Source organism: Panulirus ornatus, chromosome 12 (genome assembly GCF_036320965.1).
Source record: "Panulirus ornatus isolate Po-2019 chromosome 12, ASM3632096v1, whole genome shotgun sequence".
Lineage (NCBI taxonomy): Eukaryota > Metazoa > Arthropoda > Malacostraca > Decapoda > Palinuridae > Panulirus > Panulirus ornatus.
The window spans coordinates 46,285,884-46,309,234 of NC_092235.1; the positions used below are offsets into that span (position 1 = coordinate 46,285,884).

At 39.2% G+C, this 23,351-nt stretch overlaps 1 protein-coding gene across 6 annotated transcripts in view; it reads left to right on the forward strand.

Moving 5' to 3' along the window:
• The window catches only part of Frmd5 (FERM domain containing), a 362,433-nt gene that overhangs the window by 251,516 nt on the left and 87,566 nt on the right, over nucleotides 1–23,351 (forward strand). For all 6 annotated transcript variants that reach the window (XM_071667828.1, XM_071667829.1, XM_071667832.1 and 3 more), the window contains 2 exons: nucleotides 6,432–6,649; nucleotides 8,005–8,142. In XM_071667828.1, the coding sequence (XP_071523929.1) occupies nucleotides 6,432–6,649; nucleotides 8,005–8,142 (356 nt within the window). The remainder of the gene's footprint in view (nucleotides 1–6,431; nucleotides 6,650–8,004; nucleotides 8,143–23,351) is intronic.

Consider the following 23,351-nt stretch of genomic DNA (forward strand, 5'->3'; position numbering starts at 1 on the left):
GACCTCCTGCCTCTTGACCTGAAATATGTATATGTTTATTTATCATAATTAATTGCCGTCTCCCATGTCTGTGAGGTAGCGCAAGGAAGCAGACAAAGAATGGCCCAACGCACCCATATACACATGTATATACGTAAACGCTCGTACAAGCACATATACATACATATACATGTCAACATATACATACAGAGATTTATACATATATACACATGAACATACATATTCATACTTGTTGCCTTCATCCATTCTTGTCGCCATCCCAACACACATGATATAGTGTTACCCCCTCCCCAGCAAGGTTGAAAAGTATATGTATGAATGTGTGCGTGTATGGATGTTTATGTATATGTATGTGTATATGAGTGATTGGGCCATTCTTCATCTGTTTCCTTGCACTACGTCGCTTATGCAGGAAACAGCGATTAAGTATAATTGCAAATAATCTGATAATTGAAATTGGGATGTTTTATGTAATTTAAGTCTTGGCATTTTTTGTGAGCTCTTACACTTTAGATAAGGAGTTTTCCAGTAGATTTCATCTTTGCTGGTATTGAGGTAAAAGTTTTCCTGGTTGTGTGATGCTGGTATTAAGGTAAAAATTTTCATGGTTGTGTGAATTGTTTTGTTTTTGTAATTACCATTTGCATATTACTTGGAGATATTCTGTCACATGTGTTGCTCCACCTTTAAACCTTTTATGCATTTACCAAGTCTTTTACCTCTTTGTATGTACACTCACACACACACACACACACACACACACACACACACACACACACACACACACACACACACACACACACACACTCACCATAGCCTGTACCAGCTACTGTATACCATTTTTGTAGTTCTTTTGTGTGTTAAGCCATAGCACATATAACTAGGTCTCTATCTTCTTCACCAGAGGAGCTTGACACTCCTCTTAGTCAGGGTTATGTTCAGCTGGATCCACTGTGGGGGATGCTCTGAATTCCACAACCCCGCTTGAAATGTATCATGCACAGAAGTTATACTTCTTCCAAATGTCTTTCTGTTACTGGGAAGTATTTGGTGTTATCTGAGTTTGGGACCTTGAGCTGCTTAAACACTTGTTGAACAGGGGCTTTTACCATGGTTTGCCTTGTAAAGGAAAAGGGCATATGAGGTTAGATGCCTACATATTAACTATGAGTTAAAAAGGGTAGAATTCTATTATTTGGACCAAAATACTTTTAACGCAGGATCTAATTAGATTAAGAACCACAGACTGAGTACAGACCTAATTCTTCACTCATGCAAGTTTTAGGACTTGCAGTTTTAGTGCTTGATACCTGTTAGTAGGGCTTTAGACTGGTGGTCTATGCTTGATACCTGTTAGTAGGGCTTGAGACTGGTGGTCTAATTGCTTGATAACCCTGTCACTGGGTTAATGGTGTCAAATAACTTTTATACCTTAGACATCATTGCTCATGGGGCTTCCTTAACATTCTCTCTCAATCTACTCACTCCTGCAGCCCTCTCCATCAAATAGTCTTATATATGATGTAAAGCAAACTTTCAAAGAGATTCATCAGTTGATAGTTTTCTTTGATGGCATCTCAGAAATAACCTCATCAATCATTTGTTCATTTGGAATAGAGATATATTTTTTGGGATACTTGTTTTTTTTGCTCTCAGGAGGATCCTTTTAGTATATCTAGAATGTTGCAGAAGGTTAAGAAGACAATTCAAGTCTTCAGAGGTAGACCTTTAGACCTATCTTACATACTTCATTTTTTTTTTTTTCACAGGGACACTTTGTCTATTCTGGTCCTCTAAAGAAAGAGAAAAGATGGTTATCCTTTAGATTACATTGACCAGATCCAGAGTTAACCAAGTTAGGTATAATGGGAGGTAAATATCTAGTCTACTTTGTCATGTTTTCTTTTTACTTATTATTCTGGAAAGCTTGGAGAAATTCTCCACAGATTATTCTTATCACTCTGACTCTTTCCATGGCCTAAAAGAACATTTTAGGAGAGCCATGAAACATTTAGCCTTCATCTGCAGAGAATTCATGTTGCATTCTGAGCAAACAAGGCAGGAATATAGAAGACAAGAAGACAGGCTGTGTATTCTCTCAGTATGGAAGACCAGTTAGAATCCATTCAATTCATCACCTCTGTACCCCCTTTTTTCCATTGAGGCTGTCCGAAGGGTCTGTAAGTCAGTTTTTCTAGACCTTTTATTGTAATTATAACATTCTATTTCTGGCACCCCTAAGCATGGTGCTAGAAAGAGTCAGCAAGTCAAAGTGGCTGTTAAACAGCATCAAGGGTGTTACTGGAAAATCTCTGCAGTTATCCCAATCTACCTGCTGGAGGGAGCTTTTACACCATTTCTTGGCCCCATCTAAGCTAGATTGCCCTTTGAAGGAAAAAGACAAGATTTTCTGGTAGATTCAGATGCAAGTAACTGTTTCAGAGTATGGAGCCTATTCCAGAACTTTAGAAAGGGTCTTAGGTGTAACATAGATTGCTCAGTTATCCCATTCCAAGGAAACTTTGGGACAAACCCTGACTAGTGTTTAAAAGGCTAATTATAGAGAATGTAAAGCAAGAATGTGATTCAACACCCCCTTCAGTAATAAAAAAAAAGGACTTGAACCAGAAGAGAATGAGTTTAAGCATATCCTTACGTAATACCCACATCAGATAAAATGGGTCGAGATGGTTATTTTACAACCCATCTGTCACTCCTGTTGGCTAAACACTTGGACAGTCATTCTTGATTTGAATGATGCCTGCTGGGACATTACCTTTCTTCCCAGAATGAGGAATTTTTGGGTTTCAGAGTAGTGAACCATATAAGGCTGTTCAAGTAGTGCCCTTCAAGTTGTACTCATCATTGCACTCAAGTGCTGCTTAATTCCTGCAAGTAGCCCAGAGGTAGTTAACTTGAGTGCATAATATTTGTTAGTGAGGGAACGCCACTGTTGATACAGTAGAAAGGGAGAGTCACTCTGTATACAACTACTGCAGTGGAACAGCCAAAAGAAGAAACTATGCATAAGGGAACAGAGAGAAGCAGAATAAACAAAGGAAGGGATTTTAGAAAGCAAAGACTTGTTCCCTACTTTGGCAGATGCTTTTGAGATTTGGAGTTTTACCAAAATCCCTGAGAGAGGAAGACTAGAGATGAGTCACATAGAAAAGACCACCAGTAGATCTAGCACTGCAGAGTCTATACTGGTGTTCAGAAAGAAGGGAATGGGATTCTAAGTGCTGAAGAAAGTGATGGTTATGGAGAGTTTGAAGGACTTGGAATTAGCAGAAATGAGAGCAGTGGGGAATGATTAAAGGTATTAGAGCAGTCTCCTTTCATACAGATAGGTTGTACCAAGTCATGCTTCCAAGAGGAATGTAAAGTCTGGATGTTTTGACATAGGAAAAATAGGCAAGTAAGGAATAGAGTTAGCTCTGAAGCACATTCCTTTTGTACTTAAATTATGCCATCTGGGACATATGCCATTTCCATCTGAATTTGGGAGAGTACATTGAAGACCCTGCTTGAGGAGAATATAGGTGGTGTCATGGATTTAGTGTGAGGAGATGAAAGCAGAGAATTAAAAGCAGTGTCATCCCAAGTTTGATTAGAGTAAAGTAAAATGAATCATTTTATTAGTTGGAGATAGCAGGAAGGGTTGCGTTACAAAAGTTCTTAGAGATGTTTTTGGTTAAGGACCTGAAATACTTATCAGAAGCAAAGGTAGTCTGATCAGCACACTTTCTTTTAGAAAATATGTACTTACTCTATGAAGAATAGCTTTGTAGTAATTCCAAGCAGAAATAGAAATGGAGTCTTTCAGGGGAAGTAGAGTGTTTTATGTTCAGGTATGCTCAGTTCCAGATATGAGAGGCATCAAAGCAGGAGTAATAAACCATAACTTAGGGAAGAAAGATTTAGTAGAAGATGGGACCCCATCTTTGCAAAGATAACCTTTGCTATGTGTTCAGCACAAAATGAAGCTGTTAAAGTGATATCCATCCCAGGGAAAGTCTGTAAAGAAGCTGTGTATGGATGACCCTTTAGCTCTCCCAGAGTGCAGAAGCTGGTGGAGAGAGAGAGAGAGAGAGAGAGAGAGAGAGAGAGGGGGGAGGGGGAGAGGAAAGAGAGAGAGGGGGGGGGGAGAGGGAAGAGAGAGAGAGAGAGAGAGAGAGAGAGAGAGAGAGAGAGAGCATGCTCAATTAGAAGTCTTAGAAATCAAGTTGTAGTTGGTAGACCCTAATTGGGCAGGCATAGAGTAAATGTAGTAAAAGGGCTTAGAAATGAAGAAAAGATTGAGCATGTTGGAAGAGAGATCATGATAGGTACTCATCTTGGATGTCCGATCATCTGTTTCAGATAGTCAAAGAAGGGAAAAGAAAAGGCATCGGCTCCATAGGATTCATCCTGGGAAAAGCCTGACCAATCCTTATGGTGTACATTGATGTGAAGATGCAAGGCTTTGTGGCAAGTCAAATAGTCAAAGAGTTGTACATATTTTGAGGGGATAGGGGATAGGAGAAATATGCAGGACATGATAAAACATGAAAACAAACATAGAATGTAGAGAAATTTTGAGCTAGATGGCTTTATGTGAAAATAAAATTTTGCAAGGCAAGCAACAGATGTTTTTGTTACAGTAGATGCAAATACCCCCTTTGTAGCTGAAATGATGATTGAGATTGAAGTTAGAAATTTGATACTGTAAAGGGGGAACAGCCTTGGACAGTTGGGTTTCAGAGTGAAGATCAGGAAAAGAAGTGAAGAGATGGTGTTCCACAGAGGGAAGGTTAGATTTAAGATTCTGAATGGTGCAGAAATGAGTGTAGAAGGGATCAGTTTTGAGAACTGTGGCCAGAAGAATAGAGAAGGTACCCAGTTGCTTGATGTCAGTCAAGGAAGCTGTGAGACCAACCAGCCTGCCTTTACTGCTGAAGCTGTTTTGATTTGACATCAGAAAAATTGGAACCAGTTGGGCACTCATGTTTTTATTCATGTGGAAAAAAAGGATGTAAAAGTGGAGAGGAGGGTGGAGAGTTAAAGGATGTATTGTGGGTTGTGTGTATTATGTTAGAGGGTGTGGAGGGTTACGGAGAGGATATGAGTTTGTGGACAGAGAGCCAGCAACCCATGTGTGAGTGAGACAAAAAGAGCTAAAAAGAGCAGCCTTGGCCTAGATGACACAATCCTGGTTCACTTCACCACTACCACTAACTTTTCTGATATTTAGGCTGTAGTATTTTGCTGGATGTTGGATGCCTGTTGCCTATTGCTTGATGCCACCTAGTAATGTAATGAAGGAAAGAGCGAAGTAGGCAAGGGTTGGTTTGAGAAGTTTGAGGTATCAATTTCCATAACATCTGTGTGATTGGGGATACCTAGGAAATACAATCATACCCTGAGTACCAGTATTTAAACAAAGTATTTGAGGAAGGAGGTTACACATCTCAACCAGTGCATAATGTGGGCTGTATTTGAAAAGAATGCCAGCAGGGACGTTCATTAGCATGGAAGAAAAGCGTATGGGCTCATGGCAGCCAAAGATCACAAAACATTCTACTGGGGGATTTCAAGCTTAAGCCCCTGACAGGAGTTTTTAGTAAAAAAAAAAAAAAAAAACAGGACTAGCAAGGGTTATGTAAAGTTGGCATTACATGTGATCTGGCATTCTTGCTAGAAGGTTTGGGTCACCCAGAAACAATTTCATGAGTGATTTCTTGGTTCTTCCTGTCCATTTGTAGAGTAAAATTATGATGGTAAAAGTCTAGCCAGTAGAACATTACTTATTCTTGACAGTGCACGAAGCCATCCTGAATATCTAAGTGCATCGCTTCCCTTCTGGAAGAACAAATTGGCTGCAGAAAGAAATGAAGGTGTCTCAAGTTTGGAAAACCTTTCTTTCAAGGCAATGTCCCACAAGAAATTTCGAGTTTTCCTACCTTAATGTTCCTTCTCCTTACTCTTTTTGAAAAGCCTTCAGTGATTGTGACCTCTTTTGGTTTTAAACACATTCCGGAAATTTTAAGCTGCTTGGATGGACCATTCATCTGGAGCGAGTAGGTTAGTGAAGTCACCACTGCGGCAGACTATGACTAGTTGATGTTGGGTTCAAAAGGGGCAAGCTGCAGCTATCAGGATATAGTGCTTGGTGGTGGATGAAGAAAGCTAGCACTACCTGACAAGTTTGATGGTGTTGGAAAGTCCAAACCCCCTATATAATCAAGAAATATTTCAGTGCTATTGGGACACCACCTTGGAGAGTAAGGTTTTTCAAACTTCAGAACCAAAATTTTTTACTTTTTACTCTGTTCCAGAAAGTCATAGAGGCCTACTTCCATTTTTACATCATTTTAATTTTGAAGTCATTGCTAATGCATATTAATTTTGATATTATTAATAGATATCCTTGATCTTCCTTTTCTCTACAGATTAGAAAACTCCAATAAACAGGGTGTAGTAGTAACAGGAGGATCTTTTTTTTCACGAGGTTCACGCTTTCGGTATGCTGGGAGATGTGAAAAGGAAGTGGTGGAAGAAAGTTCAAGTATCCTTAGAGAACCACCTACTGTGAATAGAGTATCTCTCAAAAACATTGGGAGATCAACATCCCTCCCCACTACACCAGCTGATTCTGACACCTATGATGGTGATAATACTTTTAACCCTAAATAACCTATGTACTGTATTTAGAAAAGTAAATGAACTTGTTGTGGCTCAAAATATGTTCGATGTAATAATCAGTGATTTGAAAAAAGTATACGATGATCATACAAAGTCTTCCTAAACAGTGAATATACTTCCATTCATTTATCTGAATTTATCGGATTTTCACCATCAGTTTGATGATAATTTCATTACATGGTCATAGATCTTTTTCGTAAATAGTTATATTAAACTTTCATTTGAATGCTAGTCCATTTAGTCAATCATCATACTAGTAAGAACATATGGTGAGTCTTAGAGCATGTATTAATGCATGTGAAAAGGATAACTGAGCTATTTGTCGTAATGTATTAGTTCCCTTTTTGTGTTTTTATATTCCTCAGACACACACACTCTATATCTTTTTCCTTGTACCTTGTCACATTCATTTCTCTTAGAGACACTTATATCATTGTTCTTCTCTTATTCATTTACTTTATACAGTTTGTCCATATTTTTTAGCACTCATGTCTTATGTTCTATACTACTTGTTTAATGATACCAGATCTCCCTCTTATTTCCTTACTCTTTACTGTATCCGTTCTGACTGTGCATCTATTTCATAATGGACCTGATTCATGTTCCTGCAGTCTACATGTTGTTGTGCTGCTACAACTCTGTATAATACTCCAGAGTGAGTGTTGTGCTGCTGCAACTCTGTATAATACTCTAGAGTGAGTGAGTTCTGCCATATCTTTTAGGAAATGTTGTTACTCATGGCAGGAAGGATGTATTTCAAGGTACTCTCTTTATACCTGTGGGATTTTATATGCCATTCTTGACTTTCATCTAACACATCTTTTGTTTGTACACAATAGGATAACTCATGCAGAACCTCATCCAGACACTGACTAGAGTATCACAGCAGAGTAATGTCTTCATGAAAAAGAAGTAATGTATCAGAATTTTCATTCTAGGTTCTCCATGTGATATTTCTGTGTAGTTCCTGATTTGTTTGTCTGCATATATTTAAAATGATAACCATTGTAGAATCTTGAGTAAAAATTTGATTTTTTATGGCCTTGATATTTTCTTTGTTTCTGTTTATTGATGCCTTTTGATTCTTCGTCACTTTTTTATTTTGTGTTTTACATACTCCTGCATCTATTTCTAAGATATTGTAGATATTTTCAAAGTAGATGGTGGTCATATTAAGTTTTGATATTTGTTTGTGTGGCATAGTCGTTAATGAAGTAGCCTGTTTATTCATGGTATCTGCTTTATGTATAGTTCTGAGGTATTCAGATGCACCTTTTAGTTTTGCTTATTCATTTGTATACTTCTGTCTGTTTGCTTCAGCTGTAATGAGTCGAGTCCATCGCCCACTTCCTTACATAGACCGAAGCAGCAGTTTGGATGAGGATGTTTTGTGTGGTGCTGACACAGGCTCACAGGACTCAACAGAAGGACTCAACCACATCAATGGTGGCTGTGGAGGTGAGACACTTCTCATTTTGTGTACCAATAGGCAGTTTTTTCCATGAATGGCTGTTTAAAATGTTACATGTTTTATGGATCAGTTTTATCAGTCATTCATAAAACCTATATTTTAGGGAATTTTTGATCATGTCTTTCACTTGGCCTTCATCCATGTATCTCTTCTACAAACCCTGAAGCTATATGGCTGACATTAGCAAGACAGGCATCACAATAAAAAATGCCATAGTTTGGCATTGATAATAATAGATCTTAAGTATAATGTACCTTAAAGGACAGTATAACCAATCTACTCGAAGATAGTGCTGATAACATCTGCTAAAGCTGTACTCCCACTTTTTTTACTATGACATCACTCTTGCATTCCCTCATCTCAGCCATCCATGCTGTCACTATTATAGTCAGTAAGAAAATGAAGATGGGGTTCACTTTAGTCAGGGCTGAACTTTTGTAGGAATAAGTTTGCCAGCTCCAAGATTTAGATTTTTTTCCAATACAGGTATTCTTTTTTGCGAATACTACTATTCATACCAGTGAGTAGTAATCTCACCACTGATCATTGAATGAATGCTAGCGAATACTAACAGCCACTTTAGACCTGCCATTTGATCTTTGAGATGAAAGTTATATATCTTTTTCTGATTGAGAACAATTGCCTAAAGATGGAAACATGGTTCACTGATAATTAATATCTGTGTTTTATAAAGATAATTTCCTAATGATCTTGAATGTCAGTTATGATCTGTGTACCATCCTAAGAAGTGGCCTAAGGGTATGGAGAGACACATAACATACCAAGCATAACAGCACATTCTGAAGTGTCTTTGCTAGTACATTATTTTTACTGTGATGCTGCAGGCCATTCAGAATAGCTGATTTTTCTTTCATAATATGTGGTCTTTATCTGTGAAGTGTCAAGCAGCTTAGCTCATGATTTTGTGTCTGTGACTCTCAAAGTTTTCCTTCTGTAACACATTTAGTATCTCAGCACATGCTGATATGTCTTTGCCTACACAGTATTTCCCATGGTGTGTCAAGCAGCACAGTACATGCTAGAATTACTTTATCTGTACAATATCTCTTTCTATGTTGTGTCATGTGCTGCAATATATAGGTACTGATTTGTCTTCTTATGGATTTTTGCTTCAAATACCACAGTGTATGCTGGCATATTAATGTGTGTTCTATGGCTCTTTGAAAAATATGTCAGGCAGTATTGTACTTGTTGTCATAGCTTTGTTTTCATAAAGTCTCCTCCTACAGCATGGAAAGCAGCAGAGCAAAGACATTAATTTCACCCATGATTATTGTGATTATATGATTATAAATCTTTGTAGGTGCTTCAGAATGTCTCAAGGCTCTCTCTAGGTGCCTCAGACCATGGTTTATGCTCTTTACATGCTCTTTTACAAAATGTCAGAAAGTGCAGTTAGTGTCCACAACTGCCTTGATACACATATGATGATATATATTAATGCATGATCGGCACAAGTGAATGTGAATAGGTTATGGAAATACTCTTGATGGTACTTATGCATCCACAATTGGTTTCACTAGTTTGTATATATGATCTGTGTACCCAGCTTTTCAGTGGCATGCAGGTTCTGATAAAAGATGGAGGTTTCTAAGGATGAGAACACTTTAATCCTTTTAGACAGAATCCCTTGAGTACATGAGATTTACCAGGATAATCCCTAGAAATATCAGGGTCAGGACCTTTCACCCCTCAGTATTCCTTCATGATTGTAGTGCTTAGCTCATTTTGGATATGCCCTCGGCCAATGAATTACTGCCTTTGGGATGATATTACTGATCTACTTTATTTCAGCTACTCAGAGCTTAGAATTAACAGATTGCAGGCATCATCCCAAAGTAAGATACAGGTTAAGCATGGGGGGGAGTGTTTTGGATTTTGGAATATTTGCATATCCACAATGAGATATGTGGAAAACAGAATGGTATGTAAACATACATGTTGGAGCTGAGACCTGCTTCAATTTTTGACCATTCAGTGATCTTCCTCAGGAGATACTGATTCCAGCATTTGATGGGGCTGTGTTCTCCAGCAGGTGATGGTCACCTGGTCAGACAACGTAGCATGTCGCTTTCTGTTTGGATTACTTGTCTTGCTGCCTCCACCTCCACAGTAATCTCAGGTGCCTGAAGTGACCAGCAGATGAACCCAGACCTTGTGTTAACATTGTTCTTAATCCCTTGCTCTAGGTAAGCTGTCACACCATCAATAAACAGTTTTTCACTTGCCTGTAGTTGCCTTGGCATTGAACGTTTAGTGATAGTGTGAGAGCTTACCTAGAGGAAGAAATTAAGAACAACATTAACACATGGTCTGAGTTCATCTGCTGGTCACTTCAGGCATTGGAGGTTGCTGTGAACGGGTGGAGGCAGCAGGACAAGTGATTCAATCATGAGCGACATGCCAAGGTGTCCGACTGAGTGACCATCATTTGCTGGGGAACACAGTCCCGCCAAATACTGGAATCAGTATCTCCTGAGGAAGACCGTTAAATGGTCGAAATATTGAGGTATATCTCAGTTGTAACCCGATTGTTTCCATACCATCCTGTTTTCTACGTTTATCATGATGGATGACAGATGATGAGATGTATTGTGATGGGACCCAAGTCTAAACACAAAATCCATTTATGTTTCATATACAGCTTATACACATAGCCTGAAGGTAATGTATACAATATTTTGATAATTTTGCACATGAAAATTAGTTTGTGTGACAATGAACCATCAGAAAGCTTATCTGTCACATTGTTAGCTGCCCATGTGGACAGTCTGTGGTTGTTTGGCATCACCTTCATTCCTGACTCTGAATGGTACTGGTACAAGGATGGATCAGTCTTCTGTATAAATGGAGCAACTGGTCAGATGAAAAGAAATTTCGACATTTAGACAACTACTCGTTTCTTAGAGGCATACTTAGCAGTTTTTGTAATGTGGGGTTTCCAAGAAAGAGTGGATGTTACAGTAATACCAAGTATGTTCTTAAAGTCAAAAAATGGAATTACAGAGCCATCAGAGTAGAGAGGAAAGTTGTAAGGAGTTTCAATTAAGAGATGGGTAGAAACTGGGTCTTGGAGGCATTATACTTAACCAGATTTCATCTTCCCCAGTGAGATATCCTGTCCAAGTCTGAGTTTATAGAGGAGGTTGTGTTGCAACGAGATGTAGATCGAGTGAGAGAAGAAGGTGCATAATTGAAGGATGTGGTTGAATGCAGTGTTGAGTTGCCAGTATGTAAGTGAATTTGGTTATTTGCAGAAGAGAGGAAATTATTGATAAAAAGAGGGAAGAGTGAGGGGGGACAGAACAGAACCTTAAGGGTTGCTGCCATTATTGGAGAAAGGATGGAAGTCTGATCCATCAACAACCATGTAGATACATCGGCCAGAGAGGAATCTAGATATGAGGCAGTAAAGTGATGAAGGGAAGCCAAAAGAGGGAACCTTATAGATGAGACCCCGATGCAACACCTTGTCAAAAGCTTTGTATATATCAAAAATCTCTCTGGAATGATGACCCAAAATTAATGTTAGGAAAAAATATCGCCTGTGGATCTTGCCTTACAGAAACCTTGCTGGTGATCTGAGAGAAGACTGAGATTCAAAATGTCTAAAGATATGAGAGTTGAGGAGGGATTCAGATACTTTGGAAATGATAAATGTTAAAGCAACAGGATGATAGTTAGAGGCATTAGAACAGAAACAGAACAAATGAACAAACACAGGTTTAAGTTCAGAGGCACACTCTTTCAGCACATGGGGATGGTTGCCATCAGGACCATAAGCCTTGCTTGTGTCTAGAGAACAGAGGAACAGCAATAACTTTCACAGAATCCTCAGGCACAACCTTCTGTTTCCATGCTGAATTACATTTCATAGCTCCATTCTAAATTACTACTCTACCCTCAAACATACCATTTTTGCCCTTCCAGATAATGTTTTCTCCTTCCACTTATTCTTCAGCAGTCCCAGAACTTTCACCCCTCACCCACATATGACTCACTTCCATTTCCATGGTTCCATCGGCTGCCATGTTCGCTCCCCAGTATCTAACACATTACACTTCCACCTGGTTTTCTCCATTCAAACACACCCCAGCTAACCTGTTTCTCAACCCTGCTAAACCTAATAACCTTGCTTTTATTTATATTTACTCCCATTTTCCTCCTTTCACACATTCTTCCAAACTGAGTCAACTTATGCTATTTCTCATTCAAATCTGCCACCAGTGCTGTATCATCAACAAACAGCAAATGTTTCATTTCCAAGGCTCTCTTATTCCCCACAGACTACATACAATCCCATATCTCTAAGACTCCTCCACATGATATTTTCTGGAGTGTATTTTCTTGACTTTATGAATTCTAACAAAGAGATAGACAGGTGGATAAGAAATCTGAGAAGTCTGTTAAAGTTTTGTCAGATATAGTAATTAACAATAATTTATGTATATGACAAATGAAAAGACAGCAGAATCTCCTCTGTGTGTATGTGAATGTGGACTTTGTCTTTTCCCTGTGCAACCTTACTTTAAGAAAAATAGCTGACAAATATGAATAAGAAAATAATGTGCATAAAATTTTGGACTGTTAATATGAAATGATTGATGATAAATCTTTGTAAGTATACTGCTTAGCCTTATTATTTGTCTATCTATCTCTCTGTTAGAAAACATAATGTGGCGCAGTTCCATTATTGAAAATATAATGTGGAGGAACATATTTACAACTCATTCGTAATAAATAGTCAGAGAACACATGTGAATACAAGTAGTAGAAACACAAAAACGACCCATGATGGAGATGATGTGAATAATATAACCAGATAGACTCCTTTTGTATGTATTCCTTAATATAAACAGGTGATACATTATATATCTTGTGACTCCTTTTGTATGTATTCCTTAATATAAACAGGTGATACATTATATATCATGCCTCTGCTAGTGATGTTAGTGTTGACAGAATATATATATGGATACACCCATCCTTTGCTTTTGCTTTATGTGGGGGTTGTGTTCTGCAAAGTCACATACAATGAACGTAGGTGTCCACTGATCAGGGAGGTATATTACTGCTACTATCTACCTGGGTATTGGGAGGGTTAGTGATAACAACATAGTGGGCCAGCACTTTAGTGGTTGTCAAGCTGCACTCCTCTGACTTGTTTAAATGTGTTTTTTTTCTGCCTCACCCATAGGTGGACTGCTGGCTTTCTGTCCACAAATATGCAATCTCTACTTATCACTTATAACACTTAACAACACATCTCTCCCAACTTATTCCTCGCTATGGGCTAGACCTGCCATTTAACAAAACAGTAGGTGCAATAGATGTAAGTAGCAGGTAAGAACATTAGACAGGATTATCAGAAGGAAGTAGTAGATAGGAACATTAGATGGGAGCATTAGGTAGAAGTAATAGGTTGGAACATTAGGTTACACTTTAAGTAGAAGTAATTGGAAGGAACATTAGGTAGGAGCCCCTATGAGCACTTTGCTAAAGTTCCCCTCTGCCAATGGCTTGTTAAGGATGAGGCAGTAGAGGCTAAAGTGCAGCATTAGAATTCACCAGTTATGGAGAATCTTTTGACATGACTACTCCCTTGAGGGAGTTCCCAAAGGGAACAGTTGTTAGAAGTTTAGATAGATAGAAAAAATATACAGAGGAAGATGGGAGTTTGGGTGCACTTTTTACCACACACACCCACATAGTAGTGAATTTTGACTACATAAAAAGTGATCCCACATAAAGTGAAAGCTAGGTGTAAATGTTAAATTTTTTATTCTTCAAACTTTCACTTCTTTGATAAGATCATAAAGAGCTCTTTTTGCAGTTTCTTTTAAGTTATTAGAAATTTACTTAGTCTGTTGACAGTCAGCAATGTCTGTTTCTCTGTCCATCTCTGTGATTGCTTTCAGTTTGTTTATGTATATTTGTCTATTTTCAGTTATTTTTTGCGTTAAAGTTAGAGACCTTTTCATTCTTTGAACCCTGTCTTCTGAGATTTGCTGTTGTACCACTTTATAAACCTTTGTATGCTGTCAGCATCAGCAGTTTTATTGCTCAGCATGTGCCATCCACTACTCTAACACTTTTCTAACATCTTAATTAAAAGTTTCATGTTTCATACTTAGTTTTTCTAAAGTTTACAGATGCTTCCATTGCCTCTGGGAGCTTCAAAGAGAGAAAAATACACATGCTGTAGTGCTAAAATTGGTAATTTTTTCATTTGGCCTAGGAAAACTACTCTGCACCCTTTAGAAATCAAATAATTCATTGGAAGACATAGAACACCCTATTGCCCTTCTCTATTACTCACTCAACCCAACCTCTTCCACCACCATTTTAAGCCCTTATCACCACCTTTTCTGGGAAGTTTGTTTTGGATATGATATCACATTGAGTTTGTTCTGCGTATGTTTGGTAGTGTAATGCAGTTTATTTTTTTTTTCCTTCAGTCTTTAACCCTATATTTGTATTGCACCTCTTTATGCAAAATGAAGTGATTATCTCAGACACAAAGTCTTCAAGTTCTTAACTTGCCTTATCATGTAACCCTGATATGTGAATGGTTTTGATGGTGGTGACTAAGGTGATGTGGTATTGGTGGTGATGAATGGTGGGGTGGAAGTGGCAGAGATGGTGGTGGTAGAGGTGAATGTGGTGAGGTGGTGGTGATAGAGATGACTCTGATAAGTTGATGGCAGTAAAGGACACTCTGAAGTCACCCCCTACTGTTGCAATTTTTTTTGTGAAAAAATATATGACTTATGAGTAAATACAGTACCAAAACCATATGATGGGAGTTCTTGAAGGGCATTCTTTTAAGAGGCACTAGTGTTACTAGCATTATTCTGCCATGACAAAGGCATGAGAATAATTCAAAACAGAAGGCTTCAGATATGTCTGAGAAGTCAAGCTCTTCAAGGAAGGACTTAAAGGCTTTCCAGACCACTTGGCACTGTCTTTAAGTAAAATGGCAAATTCTGTGTTGAAGGTCATCCATCTGATAGGGGTTCTCTAAACCCCTAAAAGTAGAAATGTTTGAGAAAATCCATATGTAAAAATTCCACAGCCCAGGAAAACATGAGGTGGCTTAAAAGAGCCTGAGGTATCAAAGAGTAGCATGGCACAGCTGAAGGCATTTCTGGCACCAGGTTTGCTTGCCCCACTTGGGTAATAATAAGCACTGAAAACCTGCTAATTTGAGAACAACATTTCCAGGATGTACTGGGGTTATAAAGCTGGTTCCAATAAACTTAATCCAAGTATTCATGACCAAAACTGGAGAGACATATATTATTAGTAACACATTGGTTCTAGTAGCAAAGAAATCCACCTGGAGCACTCCTTTCAAGGAATGGACCCATTTGAAAGCATCCATTCCTAACATTATTTCTGTTGATATTGTCTCTGCAAATGACTGGGAAATGTATAAAAGAAAAAGGCAGGAGGTCAAGAGAAAGGTGCAAGAGGTGAAAAAGAGGGCGAATGAGAGTTGGGGTGAGAGAGTATCATTTGATATTAGGGAGGAAGAAAAGATATTTTGGAAGGAGGTAAATAAAGTGTGTAATACAAGAGAACAAATGGGAACATTGGTGAAGGGGCTAATGGGGAGGTAATAACAAGTATTGATGAAGTGAGAAGATGGAGTGAGTATTTTGAAGGTTTGTTGAATATGTTTGATGACAAAATGACAGAAATAGGATGTTTTGGTTGATGTGGTGTGCGAAGTGGGAGGGTCAGGAAGAATGGTTTGGTAAACAGAGAAGTGGTAGTGAAAGCTTTGCGGAAGATGAAAGCCGGCAAGGCAGCAGGATTGGATGGTATTGCAGTGGAATTTATTAAGAAAGGGGGTGACTGTTTTTGACTGGTTGGTAAAGTTAGGTTAGGTTAGGATGAAGGTAGCAAGTGTATGTATATATGTATGTGTATGTATACCTTGAAATGTATAGGTACGTATATGTGCGTGTGTGGGCATTCATGTATATACATGTGTATGTGGGTGGGTTGGGCCATTCTTTCATCTGTTTCCTTGCGCTACCTCGCTAATCCAGGAGACAGCGACTAAGTATGATGAAATAGAAATGATGATTGTGTCAGACCTTGACAGGGCATCTTCTAAACACTGCATCCTCCTTGGAAATGAAAAGCTTGAAGAGAAAGGACTTTGATATATCCAGGGTGAAGATGTTTTCCACTAACTCCTAAGAGAGTTTGGGATTTGCAAGAGCTTTGTTCATAAGGCAGTAGACAGTTGGAATGATGTCCATCAGAAATCGATTGACACACCCCAGAAACAGGATGTTGGAGATGACGAAAAACTATGGGATCAACAGCTCTTATTTGCTGATATAGATGGACCTTTGGATACCCACTTGAGGGCTTGCACTTCATGATCCTTTGAAAATAGAAGTTCTATCCTTGATTCAGTGCTTCTGTCCAGTCTGCCACAATTGTTGCTAGAGATCTCCAAAGGATCTGAGAAATTTTTGGTAAAGTGCTTTTGGGGATCTCAGCATTCTTCAGGAGAGACTTTGTTTACCCAGGAGATGACCTCTTTGTCTGCAGCCTGGCCATGTTATTGCCCCAGGCAGTAAACTTGAACTTCTCCAAAGTTTGCTCCTGTTGATTTTGTGACACCAAGGTTTTCACTTGCTGAGTCTTAAGCTTTGTTCCCAGAAAAACAAAAAGTGCTTATTATATGTTTCTCGGGTCCCTGCCAAGTAAACTTGTTGCTAGGACTTGTTTTGTCTAGGTTTATGCTAAAACCCTTTTTAGAAAGGTGTTTAGGACTTGAAGCCCATGTGTATCACATTTGTCCTTTGAAGTTAGTCTTCAAAAATAGATAAAAAAAAAACGAGCAGACCTTTTAGAGGACAATAGGGTTGGGAGTAGGGCCAAAATTACTGTGGAAAAAACTTGTAGGACTCCACAGAAACCAAGTAGCATCACCTTGAACTGCCAATTCTACATACCAGTTTCATTACCAAAAATCATGTCTTTTTAGGGTGTATTGTTATATGCCGGTAGTCATTCTTTGAATCTAGGATGATTGTCCAGTTGTTTAAGGATATAGTCTTATGGAAAATCTGTAAAGTGGCTTTCTTGAACATGTGTTTCAGTGTCTGGATGTTTAGAAAAGACAGATCCAAAATCATTCTTTTCCTGTTTGATTCACTTTTCTTTTTAGAGCAGAAGAATACTATTCCTAAAAACTGATTATTCTGAAGGCTCGGTGATGTCTGCCTATCATCTCTTAAGTATATTCCTAGATTTTTTACTGAAAATTCCATCTTTACCCCAAACATATTTTTAACATTAGACTTCCAAACAGCTCAGAAGTTCTGTCAATTACCAAGTGGCAAGGAGTTTTTTCAAGGGTAAGCAGCCTGAAGACCTGACTTGATGGCCTTGAAAAGACACCTCTGCCTCTGGCAGTCAGTCTTTCTCCTCAAAGGAACAGCAAAGTCTTATAGATGTATTCTTTTTAGAATAACCCTTTGATTGTGATTTATGATGAAAGTTGTAAACACAATTTTTTTTTCACTGTGAAATGCAACAGAAGTCCACAGCAATCAAAAAAAGATTTGTACATCATATGCAGTTTGTTGACCACCCCAAACAGGTGATGGTGCCAAGGTCCCAGAATGTGTTGCTAAAGCTGTGGATGACTTAACTTCACACAGAAACAGTGACTCACTTGGCTGACCTCCATCATCCACACACTGATTCTCTCTTTTCTCTTTCTACATTGTTTTTACCATTATTCAGGGACCTTATTGACATGATCATTATGTCAAAATATGCCCTGTAAGTGCATGTGTTGGATTGTAATGCATAGATAAAGATATGTACTGATAAAGTCCAGTACTGTTGGTGTGTGATTTTGAGTTGGCAGTGAGTGGCTACTTAGTATCTGATTGCATTTTTTTCATGCCCAATACAGTTCATTTATGAGTGTATTTTATATATTATAATCCATATATAATTGTATATCATAATGATATATTGTGTTTTTGATGACTGCTTATGAATTGGCAGCATGGAGCTGTTTAGCATCCTTTTAGGTCTGGCCTCTATTTTCTATCTATCTCTCTGAATCTCTGATGCTTTCTCTCAACCGGAACTCCCTCAAGGGGGTGGCTATGGCAGTAGAGTCTCCATAACCAGTAACTCCAATGCCACTTCTTAGCCTTTAGAGCCTTACCCTTAACAGACCACTGGCAGAAGGTAACTTTAGCAAAGTCTTTGCAGAGGCTTCTATGTAATGTTCTTACTGGCTACTTTCTTTCTAATGCTCCTGCCCCTATTTTATGTGCCCTTAATAGTTTGTTCCACTTTGGAAGTTGATACCATTCTGCAGGCATCATGAATACTTAGTTTTAATAATTCATCGTATTTTTTCCCTGCTACAAGTACACCACCGATTTTCCAGCACTATTGTTTCCAAAGCCATGCTGAATTAACCATTTTGCCGGACCACCCGTGGTCACGTAATAATAATTCATCAACACACCTCTAGCCCACTAATTTTACATCTCCTATGTGTCTAAAGTATACCATGGACTGCTAGAAATTTAAATTCAACAAATATGAAATGTAAATTAAATTTTTTTTTTTTCATTTTGCTTTGTCGCTGTCTCCCGTGTTTGCGAGGTAGCGCAAGGAAACAGACGAAAAGAAATGGCCCAACCCACCCCCATACACATGTCTATACATACACGTCAACACACGCAAATATACATACCTATACATCTCAGTGTACACATATATATACACACACAGACATATACATATATACACATGTACATAATTCAGACTGTCTGCCTTTATTTATTCCCATCGCCACCTCGCCACACATGGAATAACATCCCCCTCCACCCTCATGTGTGCGAGGTAGCGCTTGGAAAAGACATCAAAGGCCCCATTCGTTCACACTCAGTCTCTATCTGTCATGTAATAATGCCTGAAACCACCACTCCCTTTCCTCATCCAGGCCCCACACAACTTTCCATGGTTTACCCCAGACGCTTCGCATTCCCTGGTTCAATCCATTGACAGCACGTCGACCCCAGTATACCACATCAATCCAATTCACTCTATTCCTTGCCTGCCTTTCACCCTCCTGCATGTTCAGGCCCCGATCACTCAAAATCTTTTTCACTCCATCTTTCCACCTCCAATTTGGTCTCCCACTTCTCCTCGTTCCCTCCACCTCCGACACATATATCCTCTTGGTCAATCTTTCCTCACTCATTCTCTCCATGTGACCAAACCATTTCAAAACACCCTCTTCTGCTATCTCAACCACGCTCTTTTTATTTCCACACATCTCTCTTACCCTTACATTACTTACTCGATCAAACCACCTCACACCACATATTGTCCTCAAACATCTCATTTCCAGCACATCCACCCTCCTGCGCACAACAGTATCCATAGCCCACGCCTCGCAACCATACAAATTAAATAGATAAATGAAATACAGTATACACATACTCAGGACTGAGGTGCTCATCAGCTACGAGTTTTGTAAATTCGTCCATATACTCCGCAACTCCTTCGTGGTTTGCAGACTGCTTTTCTCCGCACACTTTATTCATGGAAATTCCATGACGCATCTTGAATCTTTGAATCCATCCTTCACCGCAGTCACGCTCATGTTGTAATTTAAGTTCTTTATGGAACAACTTAGCCTGGTCCATTATCATGCTACCTGACAAGTCCACTCCATCACTTCGATGCTGTCAAAACCATTCCATCATCACTCAATCGTGCTCAGTACTCTTACCATCTTTCATAGTTTTTCTAATTGTCATTTGCTTCTTGGAATTGCTGTCTGCATAGAATTTCAATATTTTCTCCCTTTGTTTCTTTATATCATAAACAATTGATGAGCCAATACTGTTGATGTCACACAGCTTATGCACCGAACACCACGGTCCATTTTTTTCAACAGTTCTACTTTATCTTGGATCAATATGGACTGGTGTTTACGTTTGACACCAAGACTGACTTTCATATGTCTTAGAAGCATAGCTAGGGTTAGATTTAAACAAAATAAGCTAAGAATCCCACAGAATTGCAGTATCATCACCAACAAGTGCAGTGTAAAGAATGTAAAGAAACATGCCCTTCACACAATGCCACCTGTGGCCACCCAGTAAACTAGTCTGTTGGCCGCGGTAATTTCAAGTTCCATCACGTAATTTTGTCCAGACTAAAGGAAGTGCCAAACCATCATTTGCCAGAAAATCAGTGGTGTACTTGTATCATATGCCAGTTTTAAGAAACAGTAACACTAAATATCAAGACTTGAAAATGGTTGGAGAAAGATGCTGGAAAACTTTATGAAAAATAAGTGCCACATCTGATGGGTTCACAGTGGGCACAGTCATACAGTATGATGTTTGCAAGATAAAAAGCTTAACTCTCTAAGGTTATTGACATCTTTGTTTTGCCATACAGTAGGGTTGCTTAAAGAAAATCCTTACTCTATCTCAAAAACTTTCAGCAGATGTCTGATATGCTTGTAATATTTTGCATCATTCTTTCATTAAACTTATCTTACTGCACAAAAATATGATCAAAGCTGCAGAAGCTTGTTGACTCACATCTAAGGAAATTATAGTATCTGACAGTTAGAAGTGCAATTCCATACCTTCTGTTCAATTAGGAAACTACTTACTACTACTTATTTTGAAAAGCCTGTTGTTTTTGCCAAGCTTCATACAAAATGATGAAAGATAATTCCAAATCCAGGAACCCAAAAACTGTAATTTAATTATTTATTTATTTATTTTTTCTTTCATACTATTCGCCATTTCCCGCATTAGCGAGGTAGCATTAAGAACAGAGGACTGGACCTTTGAGGGAATATCCTCACCTGGCCCCCTCCTCTGTTCCTTCTTTTGGAAAATTAAAAAAAAACGAGAGGGGAGGATTTCCAGCACCCCGCTCCCTTCCTTTTTAGTTGCCTTCTACGACACGCAGGGAATACGTCACTGTCTCCCGCATTAGCGAGGTAGCACAAGGAAACAGACGAAAGAATGGCCCAACCCACCCACATACACATGTATATACATACACGTGCACACACGCAAATATACATGCCTATACATCTCAACATTTTTTTTTCTTTTAAACTATTTGCCATTTCCCGCGTTAGTGAGGTAGCGTTAAGAACAGAGGACTGGGCCTTTTTTTGGAATATCCTCACCTGGCCCCCTTTGTTCCTTCTTTTGGAAAATTAAAAAAAAAAAAGAGAGGGGAGGATTTCCAGCCCCCAGCTCCCTCCCCTTTTAGTCGCCTTCTACGACACGCAGGGAATACGTGGGAAGTATTCTTAATCCCCTATCCCCAGGGATAATATATATATATATATATTTTTTTTTTTTATACTTTGTCGCTGTCTCCCGCGTTTGCGAGGTAGCGCAAGGAAACAGACGAAAGAAATGGCCCAACCCCCCCATACACATGTATATACATACGTCCACACACGCAAATATACATACCTACACAGCTTTCCATGGTTTACCCCAGACGCTTCACATGCCTTGATTCAATCCACTGACAGCACGTCAACCCCGGTATACCACATCGCTCCAATTCACTCTATTCCTTGCCCTCCTTTCACCCTCCTGCATGTTCAGGCCCCGATCACACAAAATCTTTTTCACTCCATCTTTCCACCTCCAATTTGGTCTCCCTCTTCTCCTCGTTCCCTCCACCTCCGACACATATATCCTCTTGGTCAATCTTTCCTCACTCATTCTCTCCATGTGCCCAAACCACTTCAAAACACCCTCTTCTGCTCTCTCAACCACGCTCTTTTTATTTCCACACATCTCTCTTACCCTTACGTTACTCACTCGATCAAACCACCTCACACCACACATTGTCCTCAAACATCTCATTTCCAGCACATCCATCCTCCTGCGCACAACTCTATCCATAGCCCACGCCTCGCAACCATACAACATTGTTGGAACCACTATTCCTTCAAACATACCCATTTTTGCTTTCCGAGATAATGTTCTCGACTTCCACACATTCTTCAAGGCCCCCAGAATTTTTGCCCCCTCCCCCACCCTATGATCCACTTCCGCTTCCATGGTTCCATCCGCTGCCAGATCCACTCCCAGATATCTAAAACACTTCACTTCCTCCAGTTTTTCTCCATTCAAACTCACCTCCCAATTGACTTGACCCTCAACCCTACTGTACCTAATAACCTTGCTCTTATTCACATTTACTCTTAACTTTCTTCTTCCACACACTTTACCAAACTCAGTCACCAGCTTCTGCAGTTTCTCACATGAATCAGCCACCAGCGCTGTATCATCAGCGAACAACAACTGACTCACTTCCCAAGCTCTCTCATCCCCAACAGACTTCATACTTGCCCCTCTTTCCAAAACTCTTGCATTTACCTCCCTAACAACCCCATCCATAAACAAATTAAACAACCATGGAGACATCACACACCCCTGCTGCAAACCTACATTCACTGAGAACCAATCACTTTCCTCTCTTCCTACACGTACACATGCCTTACATCCTCGATAAAAACTGTTCACTGCTTCTAACAACTTTCCTCCCACACCATATATTCTTAATACCTTCCACAGAGCATCTCTATCAACTCTATCATATGCCTTCTCCAGATCCATAAATGCTACATACAAATCCATTTGCTTTTCTAAGTATTTCTCACATACATTCTTCAAAGCAAACACCTGATCCACACATCCTCTACCACTTCTGAAACCACACTGCTCTTCCCCAATCTGATGCTCTGTACATGCCTTCACCCTCTCAATCAATACCCTCCCATATAATTTACCAGGAATACTCAACAAACTTATACCTCTGTAATTTGAGCACTCACTCTTATCCCCTTTGCCTTTGTACAATGGCACTATGCACGCATTCCGCCAATCCTCAGGCACCTCACCATGAGTCATACATACATTGAATAACCTTACCAACCAGTCAACAATACAGTCACCCCCTTTTTTAATAATTTCCACTGCAATACCATCCAAACCTGCTGCCTTGCCGGCTTTCATCTTCCGCAAAGCTTTCACTACCTCTTCTCTGTTTACCAAATCATTTTCCCTAACCCTCTCACTTTGCACACCACCTCGACCAAAACACCCTATATCTGCCA